General features: G+C 40.0%; 3 protein-coding genes across 5 annotated transcripts; 1 reads left to right on the top strand and 2 right to left on the bottom strand.

Annotated features, from left to right (window-relative positions):
- Positions 1-575: 575 nt before the first annotated feature.
- Positions 576-3,433, bottom strand: LOC143367377 (G kinase-anchoring protein 1-A). 2 transcript variants are annotated; one of them, XM_076809122.1, is made up of 7 exons: positions 3,300-3,433; positions 2,977-3,159; positions 2,619-2,687; positions 2,099-2,336; positions 1,754-2,026; positions 1,522-1,676; positions 576-1,431 (listed from the first exon to the last, which is right to left on the bottom strand). In XM_076809122.1, the coding sequence occupies exons 2-7, from the start codon at positions 3,148-3,150 to the stop codon at positions 1,399-1,401; spliced, it is 942 nt and encodes a 313-aa protein (XP_076665237.1). In that variant the 5' UTR covers positions 3,151-3,159; positions 3,300-3,433; the 3' UTR covers positions 576-1,398. The 2 variants fall into 2 exon arrangements, with proteins under 2 accessions (XP_076665237.1, XP_076665239.1); XM_076809124.1 differs by having other exon boundaries at positions 1,754-2,011.
- Positions 3,434-4,429: 996 nt separating this feature from the next.
- LOC143367375 (uncharacterized) lies at positions 4,430-17,758 on the top strand. Its single transcript, XM_076809119.1, has 3 exons — positions 4,430-5,948; positions 6,100-6,176; positions 6,293-17,758. Exons 1-3 carry the CDS (start codon positions 5,773-5,775, stop codon positions 15,628-15,630), a joined length of 9,591 nt encoding a protein of 3,196 aa, XP_076665234.1. The 5' UTR covers positions 4,430-5,772; the 3' UTR covers positions 15,631-17,758.
- Positions 17,759-18,171: 413 nt separating this feature from the next.
- Pi3k59f (phosphatidylinositol 3-kinase 59F) lies at positions 18,172-22,028 on the bottom strand. Of its 2 annotated transcripts, none has more exons than XM_076809120.1 (10): positions 21,867-22,028; positions 21,397-21,591; positions 20,901-21,330; positions 20,714-20,809; positions 20,006-20,554; positions 19,464-19,939; positions 19,205-19,393; positions 18,960-19,135; positions 18,813-18,887; positions 18,172-18,730 (listed from the first exon to the last, which is right to left on the bottom strand). In XM_076809120.1, exons 1-10 carry the CDS (start codon positions 21,935-21,937, stop codon positions 18,330-18,332), a joined length of 2,658 nt encoding a protein of 885 aa, XP_076665235.1. In that variant the 5' UTR covers positions 21,938-22,028; the 3' UTR covers positions 18,172-18,329. The 2 variants fall into 2 exon arrangements, with proteins under 2 accessions (XP_076665235.1, XP_076665236.1); XM_076809121.1 differs by having other exon boundaries at positions 21,854-21,994.
- Between the last annotated feature and the right edge of the window lie 2,087 nt (positions 22,029-24,115).

Raw genomic sequence — 24,115 nt, 5'->3', positions numbered from 1 at the left:
TTTAAGTTTACTGTGGGTACATGCAAATCCTCTCTCTCTCTCTCTCTCCCTCTCTCCCTCTCTTTTCCAGCTTTTTTTAATATGGACTCGGAAACGAATGGAGTAAAGCCGGAAAAAAGAATTGGAACGTGAGGTGTAACATATCGAACCGAATGTTGAAGCCGACGAGAGGGCGAGTGGAAAAAAATTCTGCCTGGAATAACTCGAGACAGGAAAAGCGAACAAAAAAATTTCCATAAAAATGCAGCCGCACGTATAATCCGGATGAAGCTTAGCATCGCGGGAAATGGTATGTCACGGGTGGAAATGGCTGGAAAAGCACAGAATTGGTACATATTAGATGATAGCGATCGAAGCCTGTAAAGACACTTATCTATACTTCGTTACGTCGTTATTTCGTTTGTGCCTCGCATAATATTAGGAAATTGTAAACCGTTAAGGAAGCTTGATTATTAAACTTGATCGATAAACGAAAATCGGGGGAGAGGTGGTGCGATAGCTGAGCTGCCTGGAAGAATTAACGAATTTTTCCGTGCACGTTCTCTTAGCTTACGAAGTACACTGGAAATGTAACATTTTGTGAAAATATATTTATTCTGTTACTTATTTTGATACATTCATGATAGTTTGTATATAAATACGGCTTACATTTAGGACCTGAAATTTTGCTTCTCATAGTGTATTGAGTTTAGAGTGTCTGTATCAGTCTCATAGAAGGAAAAGTTTGATCATCTTTCAATGTTTAGCTTCTACAAGTGTTCTTACGCGGCGAGAAACCACTATTTCTAAAATATATAACAGATTCTCGAAAATATATGTAATCTCACTAATTAATCCAACAGAATATTCAAGGTAATTATTAACGTCAACCAACATACTGTAGAATATATTTATTACAAAATATTTCAGTAAATATGTGTCGTACTCACTGACGTATGTTCGCAGAAAAATTGGAAGATAACAGTGTACTATATACACGTCGTAGAGTTCCTATCTTGGAAGTAGTTTTGTAGAAATTTCATGTCTAACCTTTACTGCAGCATTTATCGTTATAAATTATATGATTATTGTACAATAGAGTACGAATGGAAAGAAGTGATATCTTCGTGTGCTGCGTGAAGATGTAACGAGATTCAAGTTGTAAATGAAAATGCACCGTTTAGAAAAATATGAATATGACCTTAGTATCGAACGAACCTCTACGTGTCGAAAATGGGTTTTCTTAGAAAAAAGTTCTACGCTTAGACGTTGAATGCGTGCTACAGTGCCACAAGACCTTAAAGAATACTAATTACATATCGGACTGTGAACTTATTAATCGATTAATCATCGGTAGTAAATTAAGCTTTGTAGATCACAATGGTTTAAATTCACGTCCAACAAAAAGTGTTTTGTAGTTTAGGCATTTTCACTAGCTGGCCTCTTCTTGTTCTAGAAAGTAAATATTTTTCATCCATTATTATTTAATATTGTAGCCGAAACATCATATTATGCTTTATTTAGTTTCAAAGATAATCTTACAGTTTGTTTAGATGGTTTAACATCTGCACTAGAAGTTCGTGTTTTGGACCTTTCTTGCTCTAATTGTGCATGTAGGGACGCTACCTCTAATGTTAATTCATCCCGTATTTCTTGTAATTTCGCTACTTCAGCTAATACTGACGCTTTATCCTTCACTATAAAACAGAAATTACACAGTCAATTATGGTTACGACGATACCATACTGTTATCAACGAAACAGTATGAACTTACTTTCTCCATGAGCTAATATTTGATATAGCTTTTTATTCCTTTCTTTGACTTGTGTCAATTCTTCCTTCATGTTATCAACTTGCGTTCTTAAATCGGTAATAACTTCATCACGTTTCTCCACTTCTACCCTTAACTGGGCAGTCGTGATGTCGTCATCGATTTTGTTCAGTCTTGCTTTCAACATATCCTTCTCCTTCCCCTTCGTAATTTCGTCCTTTGTTTCCTTTTCAACTCTGTTGAAGAATTCTGTATCCGACTCTGTAAAAGCATCGACTAATTATCGGCCTTATTTTCCTTTACACAAGCTAACAGTGCGAATGTTTGATGCATAAAAAATAATATTACCTTTTGGTTTAACATCCTCTGGTTCGGGAGGTGGAACCGTATTATTCTGAACTGCATTCGATCCCAAACTGTTGAATTCCTCCAACGACATAGTAGCCTTTCTCGATTTTTTCCCAGGTTTCTTACTAGGCTCCTGCTCTTTGTCTGACTTTGCCGTTACTACTAGCTGCTCTTCGTAAGCCAGCTTTGAGAGCATGATGGCTTGATGCAGCTCTTGCTCAAAGGTTTCCTCGACAGCCTTAAGGAAATCACAATTGGACGTGATAACACACAACACTTATAAATATGTCACTACTGAAACAAAATCTTAGATTTAACAACCTACGTCTAACACCGAGCTATAATTTTCACGCGTATTAGTCAAGCCTGTGCTGCCCTTATTATAGACGATGCATTGGGAACCAGTGCACAAATATCCGACGTAAATATTGCAATCCGACGTAAATATTACGGTCTCACGAAATGGTTTTCAAAGCCACTGGCAATGAACACGATAATCCAAAAACAATTTATACATTACCATTATGTCCTTCTGTTTCCACTGTTCCCATTGCTGACTTTCAGCATTATTACCAGCTTTTTTCTTTTTCTGCGATAAAAAGAATTTACTATTTAAATGTGTAAAGCTGGCAGACAAAAGCTGTTTTGAAAAAATACTTATATACGCTGTCGCGATAAACATCGAAATTTAGAAATCTTAAAAATTCGTTCTTCAGAACTCGAAACCATTAGACAGTCAACGCGTACGCGTAGAATCGAGATTGGAAATTTGAAATACATTAACGTTCCCGCCGAAGACTCTGCGAGTACCGGCTGACGTTACCGGCTAATCGAAAGCAAGGGGAAAAAAGGCCAACAAAGGCCACCAGGCATTATACCTTATTTTGTTTCTTCTTGTCATCCTTCTTCGGCTGTTGCTGCTGCTTCGTTTTCTCGTTTTTAGCTTTTTGACTTGCCTTGCCAGCGGCAACGGTCTTCTGGGTCTTCTTCGGCTTACAATCATCGTCGTCGATGCTGAGCACCGCGAACCTCGACGGCACAGCGGTCGCCATTTCTGTGAACTGTGAATATACGTATTGATAACGAAACTACAGGACTTCCGGTATCGTTACGACCGTAGGGCACGCAGTATTCGCGGTATCCCGCGCCACTGAATCGTACATCGCGCAGAAACTGTCGTACCGTGACATGTGCAACTTACATTTGCGTACACTTATCGCGTATAAATGGACGAGCACTGAAAAATGAAGAACGTCGTTAAGCTACGACATAAACCGGAAACGAATGGTAAACATTGGCGCAGAACAGCAACGCCCCTGGCGGGAAATATTGTCGTGATAGCAATTGCCCGCCCGGCGACACAGTGGGACCAACTTTTGCGTAAGAAACACGAAACGGTGGCACGTTGAATTTTGTAGGAGTCTTTTAAAACGCAGATTTTAAATTGTTTCACGTGTACGATAACATTCTTTTGTAATTTATTCTACTTGTAATGAACCTTCTTCTCTTCCAATTGAAAGTGTGCTACTGTAATGAACGAAGATATGCAATTGATCGAAGAAAGCAGTTGACATGATCGAATTTAAAATTTTATATTTAATATTTAAAAGTAGTGCAATATTTATTACGCTTTAGTGAACACTTTATGTTATTTAAATACGACGAAAGATGTTAATACTGTTATTTTGATACAATTACACGATGTGTCATATGTAAGTACATGGTTTTCCTTATTCATCGTGTATAGGACGAGTATTCAGAATTTTAGTATATCTATGCAAAACTTTTTTATCCTATGAAATCTTTTGAATGTAGAATGTTTAGATACGTTGGTTAATACAATTTCATATTACACCTCCATTGCTCTTTGAATCGTAATATCGTTGAAGGGCATTAAGAAAGGGTAGCAGTTAAAAAATACCGCGTTTTGTATTTTCCATCTTACTATTCTATGCTCATTAAATAATTCTGTCACAGGTCACAGTGATTTATATACGAATATAGTTTAACGATTTGTACATTATTTTATTAAATCCCAGACATTATCTATAGCAATATAAAATCATAGTATCGCATTCTGTATTATAAAACATTATACATGCACACATTTACCAATAAACGGTTTTAAAACGATAAACCGCGAAATATGTGCAAAGTTGCATACATAGGCTTTTAAATTTTAATCCTTATAACCATCCATCTTATACACTTGCGATGATTTTCAATCGTCAACAACAGACAGTCGTTTCAGATCAGCGATATTCGTCCGATACACGTCCCAATAACGCTCTAATCGCAACGCTAACGATTAATCGTAACATTGCAGAAGGACGGAAATAAAATGCGCCCGCGTGAAAGGTTATTGACGCGCAATAGTTGGCGGGCCTGGCGGATCGAGAGTCTCGATCCAACGAGAGAGAAGGAAGTATCCATCTACACATCCATCCGTCCACCGTACGGAGCCCCGTTGCACGTCGGGAAACTGAACATGTACGTACGTCGTACGAGCGACGTAGAGCGTTGAATGTGTCGATTCCGTTCGGGGTTGGCTTGCAGTTTTCGCGGTTGTATGTGCGCGCAGCAACGTCGCGTGGTCGGCGATCGAGGTGTACGCGAAGCCCTCCAGTGTACAGTGATTGGGATAAAAGAGGCGAGGTGAAAAGAGAAACTTGCTATTTTCCTGGGACGCTCGCCAATTCTGGTGTAGCACGGCTCTGCCGCGGCGTCGTTCTAACGAACAGCCGGGAGTACCTTAAACTATCGGGACCCCGTGCACCTGTGCTGCGGGACACCCAATCACGGAATTCGCGGGCTAAGATGCCCGACGTGGCTACCGCGGACAACGTCGGCATCGAGACCAGGACCAACGAAGCGGCGCACGACGAAGGGAGCGACGCTCGCTCCTGGTTTCCCGCGAATACACCTCCAATCTCATTTTTACGTGTGCCCGCGCATATGGGCGAACAGTTTCTCGTATTTTGAACCGCGGTACAGTGCTCTCTCGCTAATTAACTGGTTACCCCTGGAGGATATTTGTGCTCAACGCGGTAGCAAGGGTGGTTGCAATTCTATTTCAAGATAACAACGTTAAAACAACGACATTTCACTGGTGCACTATCTTTCTCGTGTGTTCTTAATGAAATGTGTTGCGCATAAGAGTCTCGGCCAAATGTTTACAATAGAATTTATAGATCTGGAGGGACGTGTATTAATTAAGGGCCGGTAAATGCCTTCTGCACGAGAGTGGATAGTGACTGCGCCTGCTTCTGGTATTTGGAGCGATCGAGGAGGATATACATGAAGGAACTGAAAGTGTTTTAACAATCGACGCTGGTAGTTTAATTTCTCGACGAGCTGCGAAATGAAAGAAACATAAGTGCAAGGTGCCCTGAAGATTAGGCGGATCGTCGGTCTCTTCGGCAATTGCGCGTAGCATTTGTTTTGTACGGCTTCGCATATTAATTATCTTTCTATTTAAATGAAATAACATTTATCATTTCTGCACGTTAGGGACTATGCTTTGATCGATAGGCTACTCGTTTCATGTTGTTACGTACACAAGCGGCTAATGTTAGAGGTGCTTGTCTAAAAACAGAGCTAAAAGAGGACATAAGATAATCAATTTATATTCAATGGTGATTTGGTAAAAGAATTGAGCCATATATCTTTCTAAGATGTGCGAACAAACAGAAATCAGTTACTTGGATGGAGACGTCGTGTGGGTTAAGCTTGGAGCTTGTTGGTGGCCAGGGCAAGTTACCGGGTTTCATAATCTGCCCGAAGATATTCAAGAAGAATTTCAAAAGAAGCCTTTAATTGCTGCTGTAAAGTTCTTTCAAGAGGATACGTAGTAAGTGATTTAACATTCGCATCGTATTGCTAATGTCTGTATAATCATTTTTTTTTACATTTTAACGACACTTTTAGTTTATAGGTATACCCATATTTTATCCTACAAGTGTACTTAATTGTATTTACACAATGGCGTTTATTATTTTCAGCGAATTCGTCAAGAACTATCAACAGATTTATAAGTACAATTGTACATTAAAAGATGACTTCATCAAGAAAGGCCTGGGTATGCTTTTTGCGTATTTGGAATAACTTTACTCATGGAAAAAGAAAATATTGTGTTCTTTTTTTAAAATATTATGTTAAATATGATTATGTACATTATAATGCTGTTATTTGCAGATAAATATAGAAGCAAAAGCAAGGATGGATCGAGGTATATGGATAAATTCCCTGGAGATGTTGAAATGGCTGAGAAATTAACAGGAGGTGATCCGGATATATTAAACAATGAGAAATTCTCCCCTGAAGAGAAGCCGAATATATCGGCTCTGTTTGGGGACAAGAAGATTCCTAAAAGGAAACGAGAACGCGAGGACATGCCGAGAAGAAGAAGCGATAACATGGACGTGGTTCGAAAAATCACGCATCCTCGGTTTTTGAAAGAAAGCGATCATGAGGTTCGAATTCGCCAACAGCCCAGCAGTTTACCATCTACCCCAAATAATACCGGTTCGCCGCAATATCCCTGTCATTTATGCAGCTTTACTTCTTCCCGAGTTAACGTTATCATTTGTCATATAAAAAGTCATAGGTCTGGGAATTCACCGGTGGTAAAATCAAAAGTCAAAACTTATTCTCAGTATAAAAGTAGGGACTCGGACCTGGACACCCCTAAAAGAAAGTATGCGAAAAAGGAGAAAAGTCAGTCGAATAAGACTAAAAGTAGCAGCGAGTCTGGTAAAAGAAAACAAACTAAACAAAGTGAGAAACCTACTAAGAAGAAGAAGACGGACCCTAAAATTCGCGACACTATATTAGCTGACTGGGAGGATGAATCGGACGAAGATGTCAGTTTAAATCAGAGCCAGCCTTCTGATTTAGCATCTGTGAATGATTCACCTATAAAAAGTCAATTAGATCTTGAGAAATCGGATCCCGAAGAATCCAGCCAGAAGAATAATACGATAACAGATACTAATGAGATCATCGTAGAAACTGAAAAATTACTCAAGGAAACTGAAAGATTGACTTCGATCGACATAATGGATGAATCTGTAACAGACGATATTAATAGTTCGAAAGATTTGAAAACGAGTCTCTTGGACAAAATGTCAGAGCCAGAGAAAGATGCCAGAAGCTCTGACGTGGAGATTAATGACTTGCCTGACAAATCACAAAAAGAGAAAGACATTTTTGACGTGGATCATGAGAAACTTAATGCTTCTGACAAAGATGATAAAAAATCATTATTGTCCTGTTTTGACTTTCATGAGGAGGAGCCGTCTGTACCTCCCGTGAGAAAAAAGTCGCGCGCCTTCCACCAGAAGAAGGAAATTATAAAGGAATTTGAAATGAGCCAGGCTTTGAAAATAGAACAAGAAAAAGGGATTGAGAATGATAAACCCGAAGTTGAGAGTAATGATGTTGTTAACCAGAAAGAAAGTGAAAAGGTAGATGGACAGTTGTCTTCAAACGAGAAAGATCTAGAAGTTCTGGACGAAGATAAACGAACGAAGAATGAAGTTGAACAATCGAAAGAGAAGACTGAGCCTGGGAAAGTATCAAAGGAAGTACCAAAATCTGGCACTGGTACTTGTGAAACAGACACAGACATTATAGAAATATTTGAGGACGAGAAGGTCGAAAATAAAAATGCAGATAGTGTAAATGCTTCGAAAAGCGAACTGCAAGATACTGCTACAGCAAGTACAACAGTTAATGCTGCTACTGCAAGTACAACAGTTAATACTGATACAGCAATTACACCAGTTAATACTGATACAACGATTACACCAGTTAATACTGATACAGCAATTACACCAGTTAATACTGATACAATAATAGCAGAAAAGGAGCAATTAAATGTACAAAGTGAACTCGCTGAAGACAACCAAATACAGTCTAAGGATACAGTTGCAGATAATGAGAATCTGGAATCTATGGAAGACGAACCTTCGAAAGACACTGAAGAAAGTTTATCAGAGCGGTTTACAACGGAAACAGAGGATGAAACGGTTTCTGAATCTGCAGAGACACTCCCCGAGCAAAGTGAGAATTCAGACGTAGACATGCTGGATCAAGATCAAGCATCGAATTCTGACACTAGGATGATTTTATTGAATAATGATCAGTCAAGAAACCTAACTCCACAAGTTAAGAAGCGTAGAGGTAGGCCGAGGAAATCAGAATCTGCCCATACCAGTACCAGCGGAAATACTAGTGGAAATGAAAGTCCAAGAATAAAGGACAAGAAAAGCAATAAAAAGTTCTTTGAAAGATTTGAAATAGACAGAAGAACTTCAGAGTCTGATAGTGAACGTTCGTACAGCGGTCGAAAACGAAAGCCTAATAAAAGATATATAGAATCCGACATATATGTAAAAGATGTGGAGCAAAAGGTGCATAAAACTGATGAAAGTCAATCTGAGAATGAAGAGAAAGGTTCTGAGAGAGTAAGAAGTAAATCGAAGAAGAATAAAAAATTTATAAGAATTGATAAAAAGATAAATGAGAGCATCGAGCTCAAAGGACAACAAGAAATAGAAATCTCGTGTAATGTGTTGGATACAGCGAAGAATAATGTTAATTCATCGAGTACACAAACGAAGGATGAATTAACTGAATCTAGTTCACAAGAAAATCAAACGTTTGTAGAGTTAGATACAAAACTTCCCGATAAGCACGTTCCCATTGAAGTATCCGAAGAGTTGCAAGTGCCTGCAGAAGAAAAGAATTTACCAAAAGGATCTGATGCAGCTTCCCCTCCTGAAGATATAAAGTCACAAATAACACAAGATAGCGTTACAAACACCGAAGGTACAAAACTTGAACTTGAGGAAACAAAAGACGATCAAATGGAAGCTGAAAATATACTAGCTTTAAGCACTGTTCATCAAGAAGATTTAAAAGATCTGACCACAGAATCTTCAAGTCCGCAATTGGAACTGCGACCATCGAAAGAAGTGTCCTCTCAGCAAGCGGATATTTTAAAGACTGTCGACATGCTTCCCCCGAAAAAGTCACAAATAAAAAAGTTCGAGTTATCGCAGATTGATTTTTTTGACACCGATGCCTCTACCACTGCCGCCAAAGCCACTATACAGCCGGAACTGGACAGTGGACAAGAAAAAGTGGAAGATCCAAAAGCCGAAGTAATCAAAATGAGTACAGATTCAGAAGAAAATATCTCGTTGCTGCAAGAAGAGAAAGTTGTTCTAGAGAAGCTTGAAGTACCCACGCAGAAGGAAGAATCTGTGAAAGATACGCCAAAAGAAGAGAAGAAAACACAAGATACCGAAGAAACTGTATTAGTAGATTCGGAAGCTCATCAAATGAAAGTAGAAATGACCGAGAATCAAGAGCAACAACTTAAACCAGAAAGCTCCGAACTATTAACGAAAAACGTGCCGAGTGCATTACCTGAGCCACACACTCCAAAGAAGACACTTATGCAAACAAGATACAAAGGAAAATTCACACCAGAGACGGGCGCCAAGTCAAAGAAAGATAAAGAATTATTTCCCGAAGAGAAATCAACGAATACATTCCAAGAAGCCTTCTTGAAAACACTACAGATAGACAAGAAGAAAGACGCGGATGATTCTGACACAACTGGGAAAGCAAAGAAGGGTAAGAAGCCAGTAAAGAAGAAGCTTGAGGACGAGAATATAAACGTTCCCTCTGGGACAATTCAAAGTGTGAAAACTGAAGATTCGAGCAAAAACATGGAAGTCGTAACAACTTTTCCAGACATTCAAGTTCAGGAAAGTAATTCTCAGGTCACAGTGGTGAGCAATTTTGAAGGTATAGAAGTAGTAGTCGATCAAAGTCTTGAAATTGATACGAAAGTGGACGAAGCTATCTTCCCAAGCGTTGATCAGCTTGCATCGTCATCGAGCGAATTCGATATTGCATCGAAGCCATTAGCTCAGTCCTCTATCACCGAGGATAACTCTAAATCTATCAGTTTGGACGCGCAGAAGCTGGATGAATCTTCAAGAATGTCCACGTCTATCCCTTCACCATCATCTGACGTGACAGTACCGGTGAAGAAGCGGGAAATGCCGCGGATAATTGAAAACGTTGCATTAACTGAGCCCATGCAAATCTTAAAATCGAAATTATTAGATAAATTACCGCAGAAAGGCGTTAAACATAAATTAGAGGCGGATAGTACAAAGAAGGGTGACCAAAAAGGAAGTCCAAAGACGAAGATAATGAAATTTGAAACTATTTCGCCGATCACTAAAGTGAAAACTAGCTCCAAAGTTGCACCCTCGCATCTCTCTCTGAGTAAAAAATTACAAGTTATAAAAGCCGAGGAAGCAGAGTCGACAGCAGCGGTAGAAGCAAAAGCTGAACAGTTAAACGTGAAAGCATCAAAAACACCCACCGCAACAGCTAAACCTGAGAAATACATTCAACAAAGTTCACAGAGCCTAGCGGACATGGACTTGGACATAAACTCGATGCCGTTTGTCCTGAGCGAAGACGTCTTAACTCCGGAAAGCATCGAGCAGATGCCTGTTGTTATATCTTCTATTATACCTGCATCTAGTACTATCCCAGCAGCAACGTTATCTTTCACACCTACCACGCAGATCGTGACACCTACTAAAACACAATTCAAGGTAAATGAAAGTCCAAGCGAATTATCACCCACGAAGAAGAAGAGCGGGACTCCCGCGATCTTGAAGAATAAAAGTAAGGCGAAACCTACGATCACGAGCATAAAAACGTTAGTACCGCCACTTACCGGCGGTGTGAAAGGTATAAAATTTCAAAGCACGCCAGCAACGAGTAAAGTCCCGCCGCTTTTAACACAGAAGGGTTCACCAGGTAAATATGTAGTTGTGCAAACCTCTGGGGGTCAGCAAATACGTTACAGCGTTCAGGGGAAACCTGGCACACAGCAGAAAGTTGCCATACCCACTGGTAAAACTGCTGGGAATGCACAAGTAGTTCAACAGGGGGGTAAAGTAGTCATATTAACGTCAGCGCAATCCGGTCAATCGAAAATGTTGCCCTTAAATATCACTAAAACGCTGGGTGGGAAAGTCCAAAGAATCGTGACAAGTAAAGGTCAAGTGCTTTGTCCCATCAGCCCTCAGGGCATCATAAATTCCAAAACAATAATTGCGCCGAAAGGTGACAATGTTTCACCGACCACCTCTAAACTTCCGCAGGGCCATAAAATTATTAACACGCAAAGTATAATAGCATCGAAAGGGGTGTTGACTCCTATATCTGGAAGCATTGGCAAAACAGCTCTGTTGGGAACATTGTCGCAAGGGATTCTTACAAAAGGTGGGATTTATACCCCGATAAGTGCTTCTGCTTTGAGCGCGAAAACCATTATCGGATCAAAGGCTATAGTCACGAAAGGTGCGACCATTTTGTCTTCGCAAAATTTAGGTACCTCTAAAGCTATTTTAACTCCTATATCTCAAGCTGTTACTGGGAAAGCGATTCTGAGCACTGTAACCAGCAAAGGTACTGTTTTGACGCCAATAACAGGGCAGCAAGTGAAAGCCATCGCAGCAAAGAGCCCATCAAAGGGCGGCAAGGTACAATACCAATCTGTACAGCAGAAGGTGCAGCTGCCCATGTTGCAAAAGTCACAAAAGATTGCAATGTCTTCGTCGCCAGGAAGATCCGGGCAACTGAAAACTGCAGGTAATACCGTAGTGCTGCAAAACCCTGCGCCGGCACAAAAGAGTGGACATCAAGGGAAGAGAGTAATTAAACAAACAGTTGCGCAAGCAAGTTCTGCTGTTCAGAGTGTTACATCCGGTATTCACCAGGCGGTAGGTATAAATACACAAATTCAGCAGAAAGCAAAAGCTGTACCTGCATCGACTATACAAAAGGTTATCATCCCCCGTGGCGTTCGGCAATCAAAAACGCAACAGAAGATCGTTGTCCAGAAAATACAAGAGCCTGCGATCACTACCGTACAAAGTGCGCAATCAAAGCAACCGACATCAGTGCCACTGACAAATATGCCAGGTATGTCTAAGGCGATAGTTCAGCAGAAACAAGCAGTCGGTAGCGCTGCTACTGCTAAAGCCACCACAAAAAGTCACATGGCAAATAAGGCTGCTCAACAGCAGAAGAATTTATTGAACGTAGCGATGAATTCAGCAACTGCGACGAATGTGGGCGCAAATCTTTCTACACCTTTAACTCTTCCGCCATTGGAGCCTATTGAGTCTGAACGGAAGTCGAAACTAGAGAGTATACTCGCTGAAGCAGGTCAGAAAGAGCAGCCTAAAGTAGAAAAGTTTAGTGTTGAGAAGGGCAGCGAGATAGAGAAAGTGGAGGAGCCGAAGATAACAGCACAGCCGCAAATAATGGCTTTGCCAACAGAAAGCAGCGACGGAACGCAAACTTATGTTCTGGTGACTATTGACGAGCAGGGGCAGATCCAGCCGCTTGATAATAATACTCTTATGTCGTTAGAAGGCACCACGCAAAACCCAGATGGCACGAGAACTTTGTACATAGATCCCAGTTCGTTAGGAGAAGCAGGCACATTAGACAATATTGTTCTGCAATTCGACAACGGTGTGCTGCCAAACATACAGACCAGTGGTACAGAACCTACGCAGACAATTATATCAGAAAGCTTCCCTACTTCGGAAGTGATGCAGACATCGAATCAAGACATCCTGGCGGCTGCTTTGGCCAACACAGATTTCCAACAAGAAATCAGTTTATCGGAGAATCCAGCAGGGAACGTGCTGACTAGTGGCTTGACTCAAACAAGCTTGATCAATCAGACTATTTTACAGTCAACCATCATTCCTCCTACAGAGCCAATATCTTCTCCCTCTGTACTTGAGACGTCGTTGACTCTGAATCAGCCTATAATGACGCCGCTAGAGGTACCCAGCAGTTTACCCATACAGACAGAATCAGTTCCGCCTCCCCCTGTCTCAACTATCCCTACTTCTCTTGAGCTGCCAATAACGATCACGAATCCTAGCATTTCTTACATTTCAACTGGAGAAGCACGGATCCAGATACCTGGCAATTCTATGCCGGATATTGGAGAAATCATGGAGAATGCAACTGCAGCGGATATCGCTCGAACAGAAATTCCTGCGAGTGCCCGGTACCTAGTGTTACCGAACTTGGAAGGCAATATCGCCGTGGAAACTCAGAACGTGCAAACCGACGCTATCTCAATGCCGAGCGTTTCGTATTCGGTTTCAATACCGAACAGTCTAGTTTTACAAGGTTCGCAAGTTCAAACTACCCCTTCGATGCCGATCATAGATGATACCTATACAGAGACCGTTCAATTTACTTCAGCTATGGAACCGTCACTGGCAACAGGGCAAACGTTCGTAGAAGTACCTGCCTCTGAAATGCTTGTTACAAAATCTCCTATATCAACAGAAAGTATACAATCGCAAGATATTACGGTGACGTCGGAAATGATAGTGTCTCAGAACGTTTCTACGTCTTCTCAAGAAGCTATTGTATCAACGAATGATGCCTCCATTTTAAACGACGAACAATACACCGTGGCACCATTGCAAGAGGTGTACTCTTCCGAAGACGTTCCCATGAAATCGGAAGAGATGATTTTGCAGCATACAGTTGCTAACGAGGACACCGATTCGAGCGCGGCAGTGGGTAGTCAAAGCGAAGAAGCCAGTAACACCGATGGCGCGGCATGCGCGCCAATTGTGGAACAGCCGGATGAGGCGATGACCAGTAGCATGTCAATAATGGACGAGACTGCTTTAGTTACGCCCGAGTCCAGTGTAAAACTGCCACCTGTAAGACATGCGAGCTTTGAAGTCTCAGATTCAAATGAGATGGAGATAGACACTTCACAGGAATCAGAAAATATTAAGAAATTTAAGGAATTAGATTTTAATGAAAAATCTAATGACAAGGCACGCTCTCCTGTAGTTGAAGAAGAAGCGGCAACATCGAATGAAGTAGAGGCCGCTGATGGAACGGCAGAAATTTTGCCTGCCGAGTCATTGAATCGTTTAGGTGAACAGAGTATGGATGTAGACGAGGCTATTGATTCTAAAATTTATCCTAAAGACGTAATGAAGGAGCCGAAAGACTGCCAAACGGACGAGCCCTCGTCTCAAGGAGAATCAGATCTGGTTGAAAGGAACTTGGAACTACATTTTGAGGAAACGAATCCAGAGACTAGTCATGAAACGCCATCACAGTCGTACGAACAGTTTGGAATAGCAGTGACTACCGATTCCACCGACTTACCTAGTCAGTCTGCTACGAAATCAGAAAACTCGAGGGAGCCCTCCCAATCGATAACGTACGAGCCTATGGAGACAGACGAAGAAGCAATTGTTACGGAGCCGCCGACTCAGTCGTTTGAGCATTCGAAGATGAACGAAGCCTCTCAGTCGTACGAGACTTCCGCAGAGGAGAGCACGAACGCGCCTACCCAGTCTTTTAACGAGCTCATGCAGAGTCAAGAAGAGAGGGCGGGCATTGACGAATCGATCGATGATCAGACGTTTCCAACGCAGAGCTACGAAGTTGGTAAAGCAGAGAATATTTCAGAAAACCTAGAGACTGACACTGAAATTAGCCAGGAGGGGAACATGCCGTCTCAATCTAATGATATTGGTGCTGACGGGATCGGCACGTCCTCAGTTTCTACTAACAACTCCGGGCTGAACGAGGACGAGACCGCGAGCTCGTCCTATGTCCCAGAAACACCCGAGACTCAAGAAAGAGATCCAGATCAAGAAAGTGCAATTAGTACGTCGTCATGCGAGATACCCCCTTGCGCAGAATTAAATATCGCGTCGTCTAGCGCGGAGCATACAAGTATCCATGACAATGGAGTACCTGAAATACCCACATCTTCGTATAATTTGAATCCAGACATTACTTCGACTCACGTGGATTCTGTGCCGACCTCCAGTTACGAGGAGCAGAATGTATCGACTTCTTACGAAGTGCCAATCTCGATGCCTGGCCTAGAAGAGACCCCTTCTCAGAATTTCGTCACCGAGAGCACAGATCACAGGAACGAGCCCTCCAGTTACTATGCTCATCACCAGGAAGTGACGGCGAGCTATTATGAATCTGTAGGCCAAGAGACAAATTCTAGGTTGGACGAAGATCCACAGGAGGAGGTCACACCGGGTTACTATGCGGGCAATCCAGAGGAAGCGAGTCAGAGCTATTTTACTCCAGAAGAAGCCACACCGAGTTACTCGAGCCACAGTGTCTCGCCTAGTTATTATGATCACAGACCAGAGGGTGAAGCGAGTCAAAGCTATTACTCTGCCGATGACATAGAAAAAACAGAGCAGTCCTCCTCCTCCCAAAACATAGAGGCATCCCAAAGCTTTTATCAAGAACAGTCGGACGAATTGAAGTTGAGGCAGCAAGGGGAAGCTACTCCAACATACACAGAAAGGTATCCTGTTGATTATACATTGGAGAATTCACCGATAGAAAGGCATGATCTTGTAGAAAGTTCTGTACCAGCCACTAGGCCTACAGAGAGGTAATACATTATGATGGGAAATAGCACTTTGCTATGGGGAGAGTCCTTGTTTTCATAGACTATTTGGACATTGCAGCCATTGATAGATAAACTCGAGTCTATTTTGAAATGTAAATATAATATTAAGATGATAAGCAATTAGATGTAAGGTTAAAATTAGATTCTTACTATAATTTATATATAAATAAATAAATATATATATATATATATCTCTAAATGTATGTATGTATATATATGTATATATATATACATGTGATGCAATATGTGTGTGTATATATATATGTATATGTATATATATCGCACGGATACAATCCGTATATATAATTTTGACATGTAAGCAATGTAATTACGAAGGAGAAATATGATTTCACTGCAGAGACACTATGATCTTATTATATTCATCTTGTTTTAACATATTGGAGTAACATTGACACTTCAATGGAATATGTCCATAACATGTTTTTCCTTTTCTTTCAACTGGACATGTTGATACTTTGGCATATAACAAATTCATTATTGTTACACGTTTTTAAATACCATGCACATGAAGTGGGTATACTGTAAAGATTTTCTATGGATCATTGGAGTAGTAGTAAGATCTGTATTTCATTATGTAATTGGTACGTGAGAAACACATTTATGCTATTAATAGTACATATGGCAGTCAGGTGAAACGAATAAACTTAAAATAATTGTAGAATATTTATATGTTGTCACGGGGTTTATATTAAGTGTAATCAAAATCATATGACTTTACTACTACTCCGCAGTGTCGAGTCATAACGAGCGATTTTTCGTCTGACACCCGAAGAACATGAGCTCGAGTGATTGTATAAAAATAAATTGCACAATATATCTTCAATAAAGTACCAGCAATGTACGCCCCTAAAATATATTTGTAAAATACAAGTAAAGACTTTGGGCTATCATTCGAAGACTTAATTTTTCAGATAAGTTTTTTTCACTCTCCTTCCCCGTCGCTCAACGGGCTGCCTGCTGATAGAAATTTTTAATGTTGCAACTAATCAGAGGTGCGAATGGTTGAGCGGACGAAGGATTTGTGGTAATAGAGGTACATCGTTTACTTTGTAGGAAGTAGAGTTTACATTTATGAGAAATAAAGAAGCCTATTATTTCAAACTATAATGATGTGTAATCTGTGTGTTGATGAAATGTAAAGGATAAAGAGGAATGATTAGGTAATCTGTCATGCTTGGAACAACTTTTGTAATTATGGGGGCAGTAATTTTAAATTATACTATAACTGATAATTGTTATATAAGTGAACCACCTGGGCTACTATAAATGAAATTTTAATTCTGTAAAATGTTTGAATATTACATTGATCAGATTTACATAATGCATGAATGAAATAATATGATTTTAACGATTTAATACTGTAATTTCAAGCGAATTGTTCTTGAAGAAGCCTCGTAGGTCTCAAACAGGACAGATTTACTAACGTATCCTAATAGAAATGATTATATTATATTCTTTATAAACTCATGTTATCAAAAATAAAAATGTTTTTATTTCTCGTGGCGTTTTCAATTGTGGTCACGTGTGTATATATTATGTTATTGTCTGGGGGAAAAAAAAAGTTATTAAATGTCGCACTAAAAATGGAACACTTGGTAAAATGTTCTGGGTAAATATAGCCAGATGAATTTTCAAAAATGGACTGAATTGTTAATATTCTTTAATTGCTCCTCGAATTTAATTAATATATACATATTTATGCGTGTATAAATTTATGTATGCCATATGCGTACCTACGTAAATATACACGCATATATATATCTTCCACTCGAAAGAGTTATATTATAAAAATTCTGTACCTACGAATAGTATGTAATACTGTGAGACGGGGGAAATATAATTACATTTTCTATTAAAACTTTCTGGTACAATCGTAAGTTGGATATGCTTTGTCGAAGTAATCAAATATAAGTGGCATAAAGTGATACGGAATAAAACAGCTGCGTTCTTATATCAATAACAATTTGATATTTTCATCACTAACAATATTATCTTTTTATTTCTACAGTGTGCACCACATACACGATTGTAACTAAGAGATAAAATAAATATATGAATATTTACGTAACAGATTACATGTAAAATGAGTAAGTTTTTGGTTGTTATTATTTGGAAATATCCCGTGACAACAAACATAAATGTGTAAAAAAAAAACTAATATTTAATCTGTTTTGATAATTAAAGAGCTTGCAAGTAATACGAACGAAGAACTTGTATTTTACAATCTTTCTCGTACCGACTATATCTTTAAGGAGATTGTTAGACCGGTTTTACACTGCGATACATGTATGCGATACTTGTATGCTGGATACCGATTTTCATTGTCTTTTCGAGTATCATCGTGTGAACGGTTCCATAAGGATCAATGTAACATCGGTATCCATCATACAAATCGCGATACATGTTTCGCCGTGTGAAACCGGTCTTAGAAACTGATTATGTATACCTTATTGCTTCGCGCTTTTGTTTTCGTGTGCTATTTACAAGCGTACAGAAACTGCGAGTATTTGTCATTATCAAAGATTTATTACCTAAAATAATCCCAAAATACAATAAATTATGTTACATTTATAGATGAATGGTCATTTATATACAATATAGTAATATCTGCAATAGTTAGAAAGGAACACAGTCTTTACGATCGTTATTTCGATTCATTTGCTTTTATTTCCGCCAATACTGTGCAAATTTGTGCAACTGTTCCACTAACGCTGCCATTACGGCTGTTACCGATAAGTCTAAAAGATTGTGCACATAATGCACTGCTTCTTCGTCGCTCAAATCCAATCGTAGCTTATCTTGAACTTTCTTCACAGCTTTATCTGGCTCTAACGCTATGTCTGGCACGCTGGCGTCAACCATTAACGAGAACAAATTCAATATTAAATTCGCGTGTCTACGTAAGTGGAGAAACGCGGTGTAACACTGTTTTCGAAATTCATGATAATGCTCGGACCCTACGCCCCCCATAGCTTCCACCATTTCTTTGCTCAATTTCATTGGCGGTGGCAAGGGCTTCGGATCTCTGCCCAGAATGTAACCGAAGTCGATATGGAAGAGTTTGCCTGTAATCAAGTTCAACAAAAACCCTGTATTGGTATATTTCTTATGACTAAGATAATGCGGGGGATTTATGAACAAATTTACCTGATGTTGTCAACAGCAAATTATCTAAATGTCGGTCACCAACACCAAGTACATATGTAATGATACAGTAGCCAGCTGAAATTTTGTGGTTTTACGTAATTCACATTCACAGGAATCGTTGTCTCGAGAGGATATACTTATTCTTACCACAGCTTCGAACATAAGTATCCATAACTTCAGGTACAACACCGTAAGGCCCATTCTCGGAAGGATGATGCTTTCGAAAAAAGCTTAATATGGAACCCTCGCTGGCCAGAACCTCTGCGACCGTAGTGGATTCAATAAATTGTAAAAAACCGTGCCTTTTACTTGTTGCGAGCACCCTGGGAATGAAATAAATTGCACGTTATATGACATGATGTATCGTGTTTATCGGTTTTAAAAATTTGTACCTGTAAGGAGTGAGCTTCAAGTCCAAATTTTCTCTTCTCAATAATTTATCCATAAGCGCTATCGTTTGTAAAATTAGCTGATCCTGCCTTAGATCGTCGCCGTGTTTGAAAATTACAATATACTCGCTGTTGTCTGTCGTCAAGAAAGTTAATTTGGATGGCATAAGAGCCGATTTGAAGAGACTCGCCCTAGAAGTAATGGGCTGGAATTATTGTGGCACGAATATTCTTGGATATGTAACAGAAATGTTACTCATACTTTTCGGGGATGATTCCTTTGATACAAATTTCTGGATCTAAGGGGAAAGGTATTGGCTCGAAGTTGGAGAAATTGATTTTGAATGCTGGATCTGGATCGGCCAACAACGCTCTGAGCCTGTCTGTCTTCTTTTTACGGTTTGCGCTTTCTCTCGCCACTGCTTTCACAAGCGCTACTAATTGGTCGATAAATATCTTCTGCCGTAAAAGAAACGCTCTTCTTTTCTGCCAAACTGCATTCCCTTGAGCCAGCATCGTGGAAAACATTGACATCACGGTGATATACATTTCCTTCACCCGTGTATCTTGCTTCGCGCTCATAGCTGGGTCATTTTGATCCTCGCATTCGATAGAAAGATACCAGTAGAAATAGTTGGCCAACGTTGTGTTTTGACATGCACGAGTGATCAGGAACGATGTTAAATCCATGTGGGAGTCTTGTTTTACCGACAACTGTCCGCTTTCGGATTCAATGGACTGGAAGTTACGCATGCTATTTGTAATAAATTAGTAATTCAATGCTTCTGCCACAAGATTACTTACATTTGTTATAGGGGTAGATGAAGAATCGTTGACCTGTACGTTATCTACTTTCTCAACCTTCTCGGTTTCCTTTTCCTTCATTAATATTTGATGAGCTCTTTTGATGCTTTCGAAATCCTCGTACTTTAACGCTTGCACCAACTGCAATAGGTATAACATTAAGTCATCGTCCGGCGCTTGATTTAGTCGAGCTATCGCGTATCTTCTGACGGCTGGATGTGTAAACGCTGGGCCAAGTAGCTCCAATGCATCCACGGGATCGGGCGGCGCCCACAATGCTAACATTTCTAAAGCCTGTCGCTCTTCTCCGGCAACTTTCCAGTTCACGCACTTCACGAATTTTGTTAAAGCCTTCTTTTGACTTGACAAATAAAATCTGTACTTCCAAATCAGATCTTGTTCCTCTGTGGATAGTACCGTGGTTGGTGCATAACTTAATATTGTGTTCAAAGCGTCCCGCACGCTAGAAGTTGGTTTCAGCTCTCGCGTATGGCCTCCACTACGTAAACTACGAGCCAATTTGTGATGCTTCGCTTCCACAAGATTTTCCTAACGATAGAAATGCATTTATGAAACATGGTAATGCGTGTACTTCGTCTCACTTTTGTTTATAGTGGATTTTTTAAATTAGTACTGAATCGAATTTCTTTTTTATATTTTCTACAGCGAAACGTTATTATAGAGATAAGATATGATGATCACTCTAACTTGTAAAATCTCGTAATCGGGTAGAGTTACAACGTCTGGTTGGGACCTATGTTGAACAACTTCGTCTCCATCTTTTTCGTAATATACTATGGAGTACTAGAATCAATAAATGAATCAAAAGAATAAGAATATAAACAGTAGTAATTCTAAAATGAACGAACATATTAAACGGTGGAGTTCTCCATACCAGTATACCATCCATAGTCACTTCTGGGAACTCAATCATTAAATACAGATACTCAGATGCTCTCTTCTCCCTTTCATTAATTAATTCAATCTCCCTGAACGTTAATCTATCCAGCCAATCGACTTTGTTCATTTGACCGTTCCTATGCTTCTTCACAAGTTTCGCTAGCCGCTGCATCTGTTCCTTTCCGTGATCCCTAGTCTTCCCAGGAGTACTGGTGAGCGCGCTACCATCTGCTTCCACTCCAGGCCACACTCTGAGATCTAACATTCCTTGACGAAATACTCCGTGCTTCCCGAATAAAGATATCGTTGTGCCGCCAACTGGCAGCTGCCTGCCAGGTCCGGCGCAGTCGTATAAGCTTATGCATAACTGAGCGTCTCGTGGCAAGTCGGAATAAGAAATAGGAAGCGTCACCCATTGGTTCCAACTATAACAATTAAAGAGATGTAATCCCAGGATAGAGATTAATTATATGAACCACAATCATGCGTACTTCCAACGCGACGTGAAGTGTTTGTAAGCCGTGTGAACAGGTAAAGCTAACGGTCTTCCACCAGCCCAGACTTGTAATGACGCAGCTAGATCCCCACGACTGCCGTTTGCTCCATATAGGCCAGAGTATTTTAACATAGGATCGATAAGTAATTTGTCATATTCCGGTCTGTGCCTTTTACCTTCTAATGTTCCTCTGCAAAAAGCACGTAACACATTACGGTAACTTTCGTTGAGACGAGTCTGCAGATTATTCTAGTTAACAGAACTTCTGTAAAGTATCTCGCGATTTAATATTCAATTGTCTGTGTTTCATCCGGATTAGATATAATCGGATCGTTTTGTCTTTAACTGTCACTGGTCCACCTGTTTTAGACGGAAAAGTACATCACACGGTATTTTATTATGGTAACCTGAGACCAGCTGATAGTGACGTTCATTGTGTTTAGCACACTTACAATTAAATCTTACATTTTAATTTGTATTCTTGTGTCCAAAGAAGAACTGTACACATAGAAAAATTTATCATTAATATCTTCCATGATTAGTTTAGGAAATTATAAACTCAACACATTTCTCTACTGTACACTTGCCATCATTCTACCGCATCTACTGTACTTAAATGCAGCGCCGCGCCTACAGAGGGCAATGATGGTCATTCCCACTAGTGATCCTCTAGGGAGTGATCGGTATGACCGCAGACATCTTGGAGCAAAACCGGAAATAAACATATCTATCTCTTTCTATCAGTATTTCTCTCTCTCTCTGTTAGTATGGTTCTATGGAGTAGACCTTTAACTGGAGTTTTTGGACTCCCGGAGCGTTCGGAAGTGTAGCTCTTCTGACAAAGTTGACGACCTTAGTAACTACTTTCATTATTTATGGTAATTTCAAAGATTGCGTGCATACAACTTCTGGATGTACAAATTTGCCTCGTTTGCGTCTATCCGAGGAAAAGGTGTTTTGCCGCTTTCTGGGGGAAAGGTAAGAATAAGGCACACACTGCAGCTTTTTTTCACGCAATTCACTGCCATCTTCAACCGCAGCTGAAGATAATTGTATTATTGTGGCTTCCATATGTTTTTCATCTCTCACTGCATTTCTGTCGGTGGAAGTTTTTATTCTACTGAGAAGTTAGAAAGTGAAATTAGAGAATAATTAAAAACAAAAGTAAAACCGCCGCACTGGTGTTTGAACTCCTGACCTCCTGATTGCGACTCATAGGATCGTGGCAGTGTGGATTGTTGGCGGAAAAAGCCGACCAGGCAACACACTCAACAGGGGTAGGGGTATGCTTGCGTGCAGTGCGATGGGAGCAAAGTGGGAGACGACGGTAGGTCATGTTGGGGGTAAGCATTTGTCCCACGATTTCTGTCATCACTGTTTGAGGGGTCCTAGGATATGATGTTACACTTACCATTTTAGGGTCGCAGGCAACGTTAACGATAAGATCTCGAAACAGATCGTAACGCTACACGTGGTAGGAAACAGAATTCAATGGCTATACCCCGTCTGTGGTGGTATCACATCACTGTTTTGGGATATATCAATAATCACGATAGTCACGTTTGTCGTAGAAGTTTAAGATGATTTCTTTCACTATTTTTGCATACTCTCCAGCGTATGTGTTATACTAAATGTTTATTATCTGTCTAATATTGGCTATAGTAACGGTGTTTTTGTTTAGTGCTCTCAAAATGTGCACTTAAAGATATTAAATTCTTAATTGAGGTAGTTTCAAATAAGACTTGGTTACATGAAATAATACAGGTATTTATATAAAATTTACATTTAGATATAGATATATCATTTGGGCAATAGTTCAAATCATGATCGTGGGCCACGTAGTTCGTACATCCACAATGTTCCAAGGCTTGTTTCGGGGTACCTATCTGTGCAAGGTTTGCTAAATATCAGAATACACGATATCCTTGATGTGGATATCAAATGCAAAGCTCTTGGTAATATTGTAACGATACAGATACTGCAATAGGCATCGTAATAGAGGGAACCATTACCACATGCTGTTGTTTAGGGCTACAAACAGTATCTATATAGAGACGCGGTAGCGTCTCGATGCCAAGTACATGTCAACACCCTGTATATATGTCAACTCTAAGCGTAAAATGATCCTGTGACCTACGCCAGGCTATGTACGTACGCATAATTTTGCAGGAAGGATTTCGTATAGGGGAGAGTAGGGGAATTACTAACATCTAAGGGAAAAGTTAAATTGAAAGAAAAGTATTGACTCTAATCAGATTTACTTTATAGACAATTGAACTTTGGTTAATTATCTACAAAGGCAACACAATGAATTATAGATACTTTAATAAACAAATCATTTTCTGAAAGAAAAACAAAACTCTGCGATTATTCGTAGCTAGGGGGGTAAATGCGAACGGTTGCTTAAAGTTCTCTTAATCTTTACTGGTTTCACTGGTTTTCTTCCATGCCGTGGGTCTGACACAGTCTTTCTTCTTGTTTCATCGAATTTTGGTTGCTCGTGGGATCGAATATTTATTTGCTGCCAGACCGATTGAAAGTCTTTTATCTTTAACCACTTTCACGGGTATCTCAAGATCTTTCAACGACTATGTACGTATATTCTTCCTAATATAATTCCGAAGTACTGGACGCATAAAAAGCTTCGAAGTGTTAAGAGAAAAGGGTAGATACCATCGTCCGTAGTAGCCCCAAACACCCTGTTCGTAATTACC

Source organism: Andrena cerasifolii, chromosome 3 (genome assembly GCF_050908995.1).
Source record: "Andrena cerasifolii isolate SP2316 chromosome 3, iyAndCera1_principal, whole genome shotgun sequence".
Lineage (NCBI taxonomy): Eukaryota > Metazoa > Arthropoda > Insecta > Hymenoptera > Andrenidae > Andrena > Andrena cerasifolii.
This window is presented reverse-complemented; position numbering and strand designations above follow the sequence as displayed.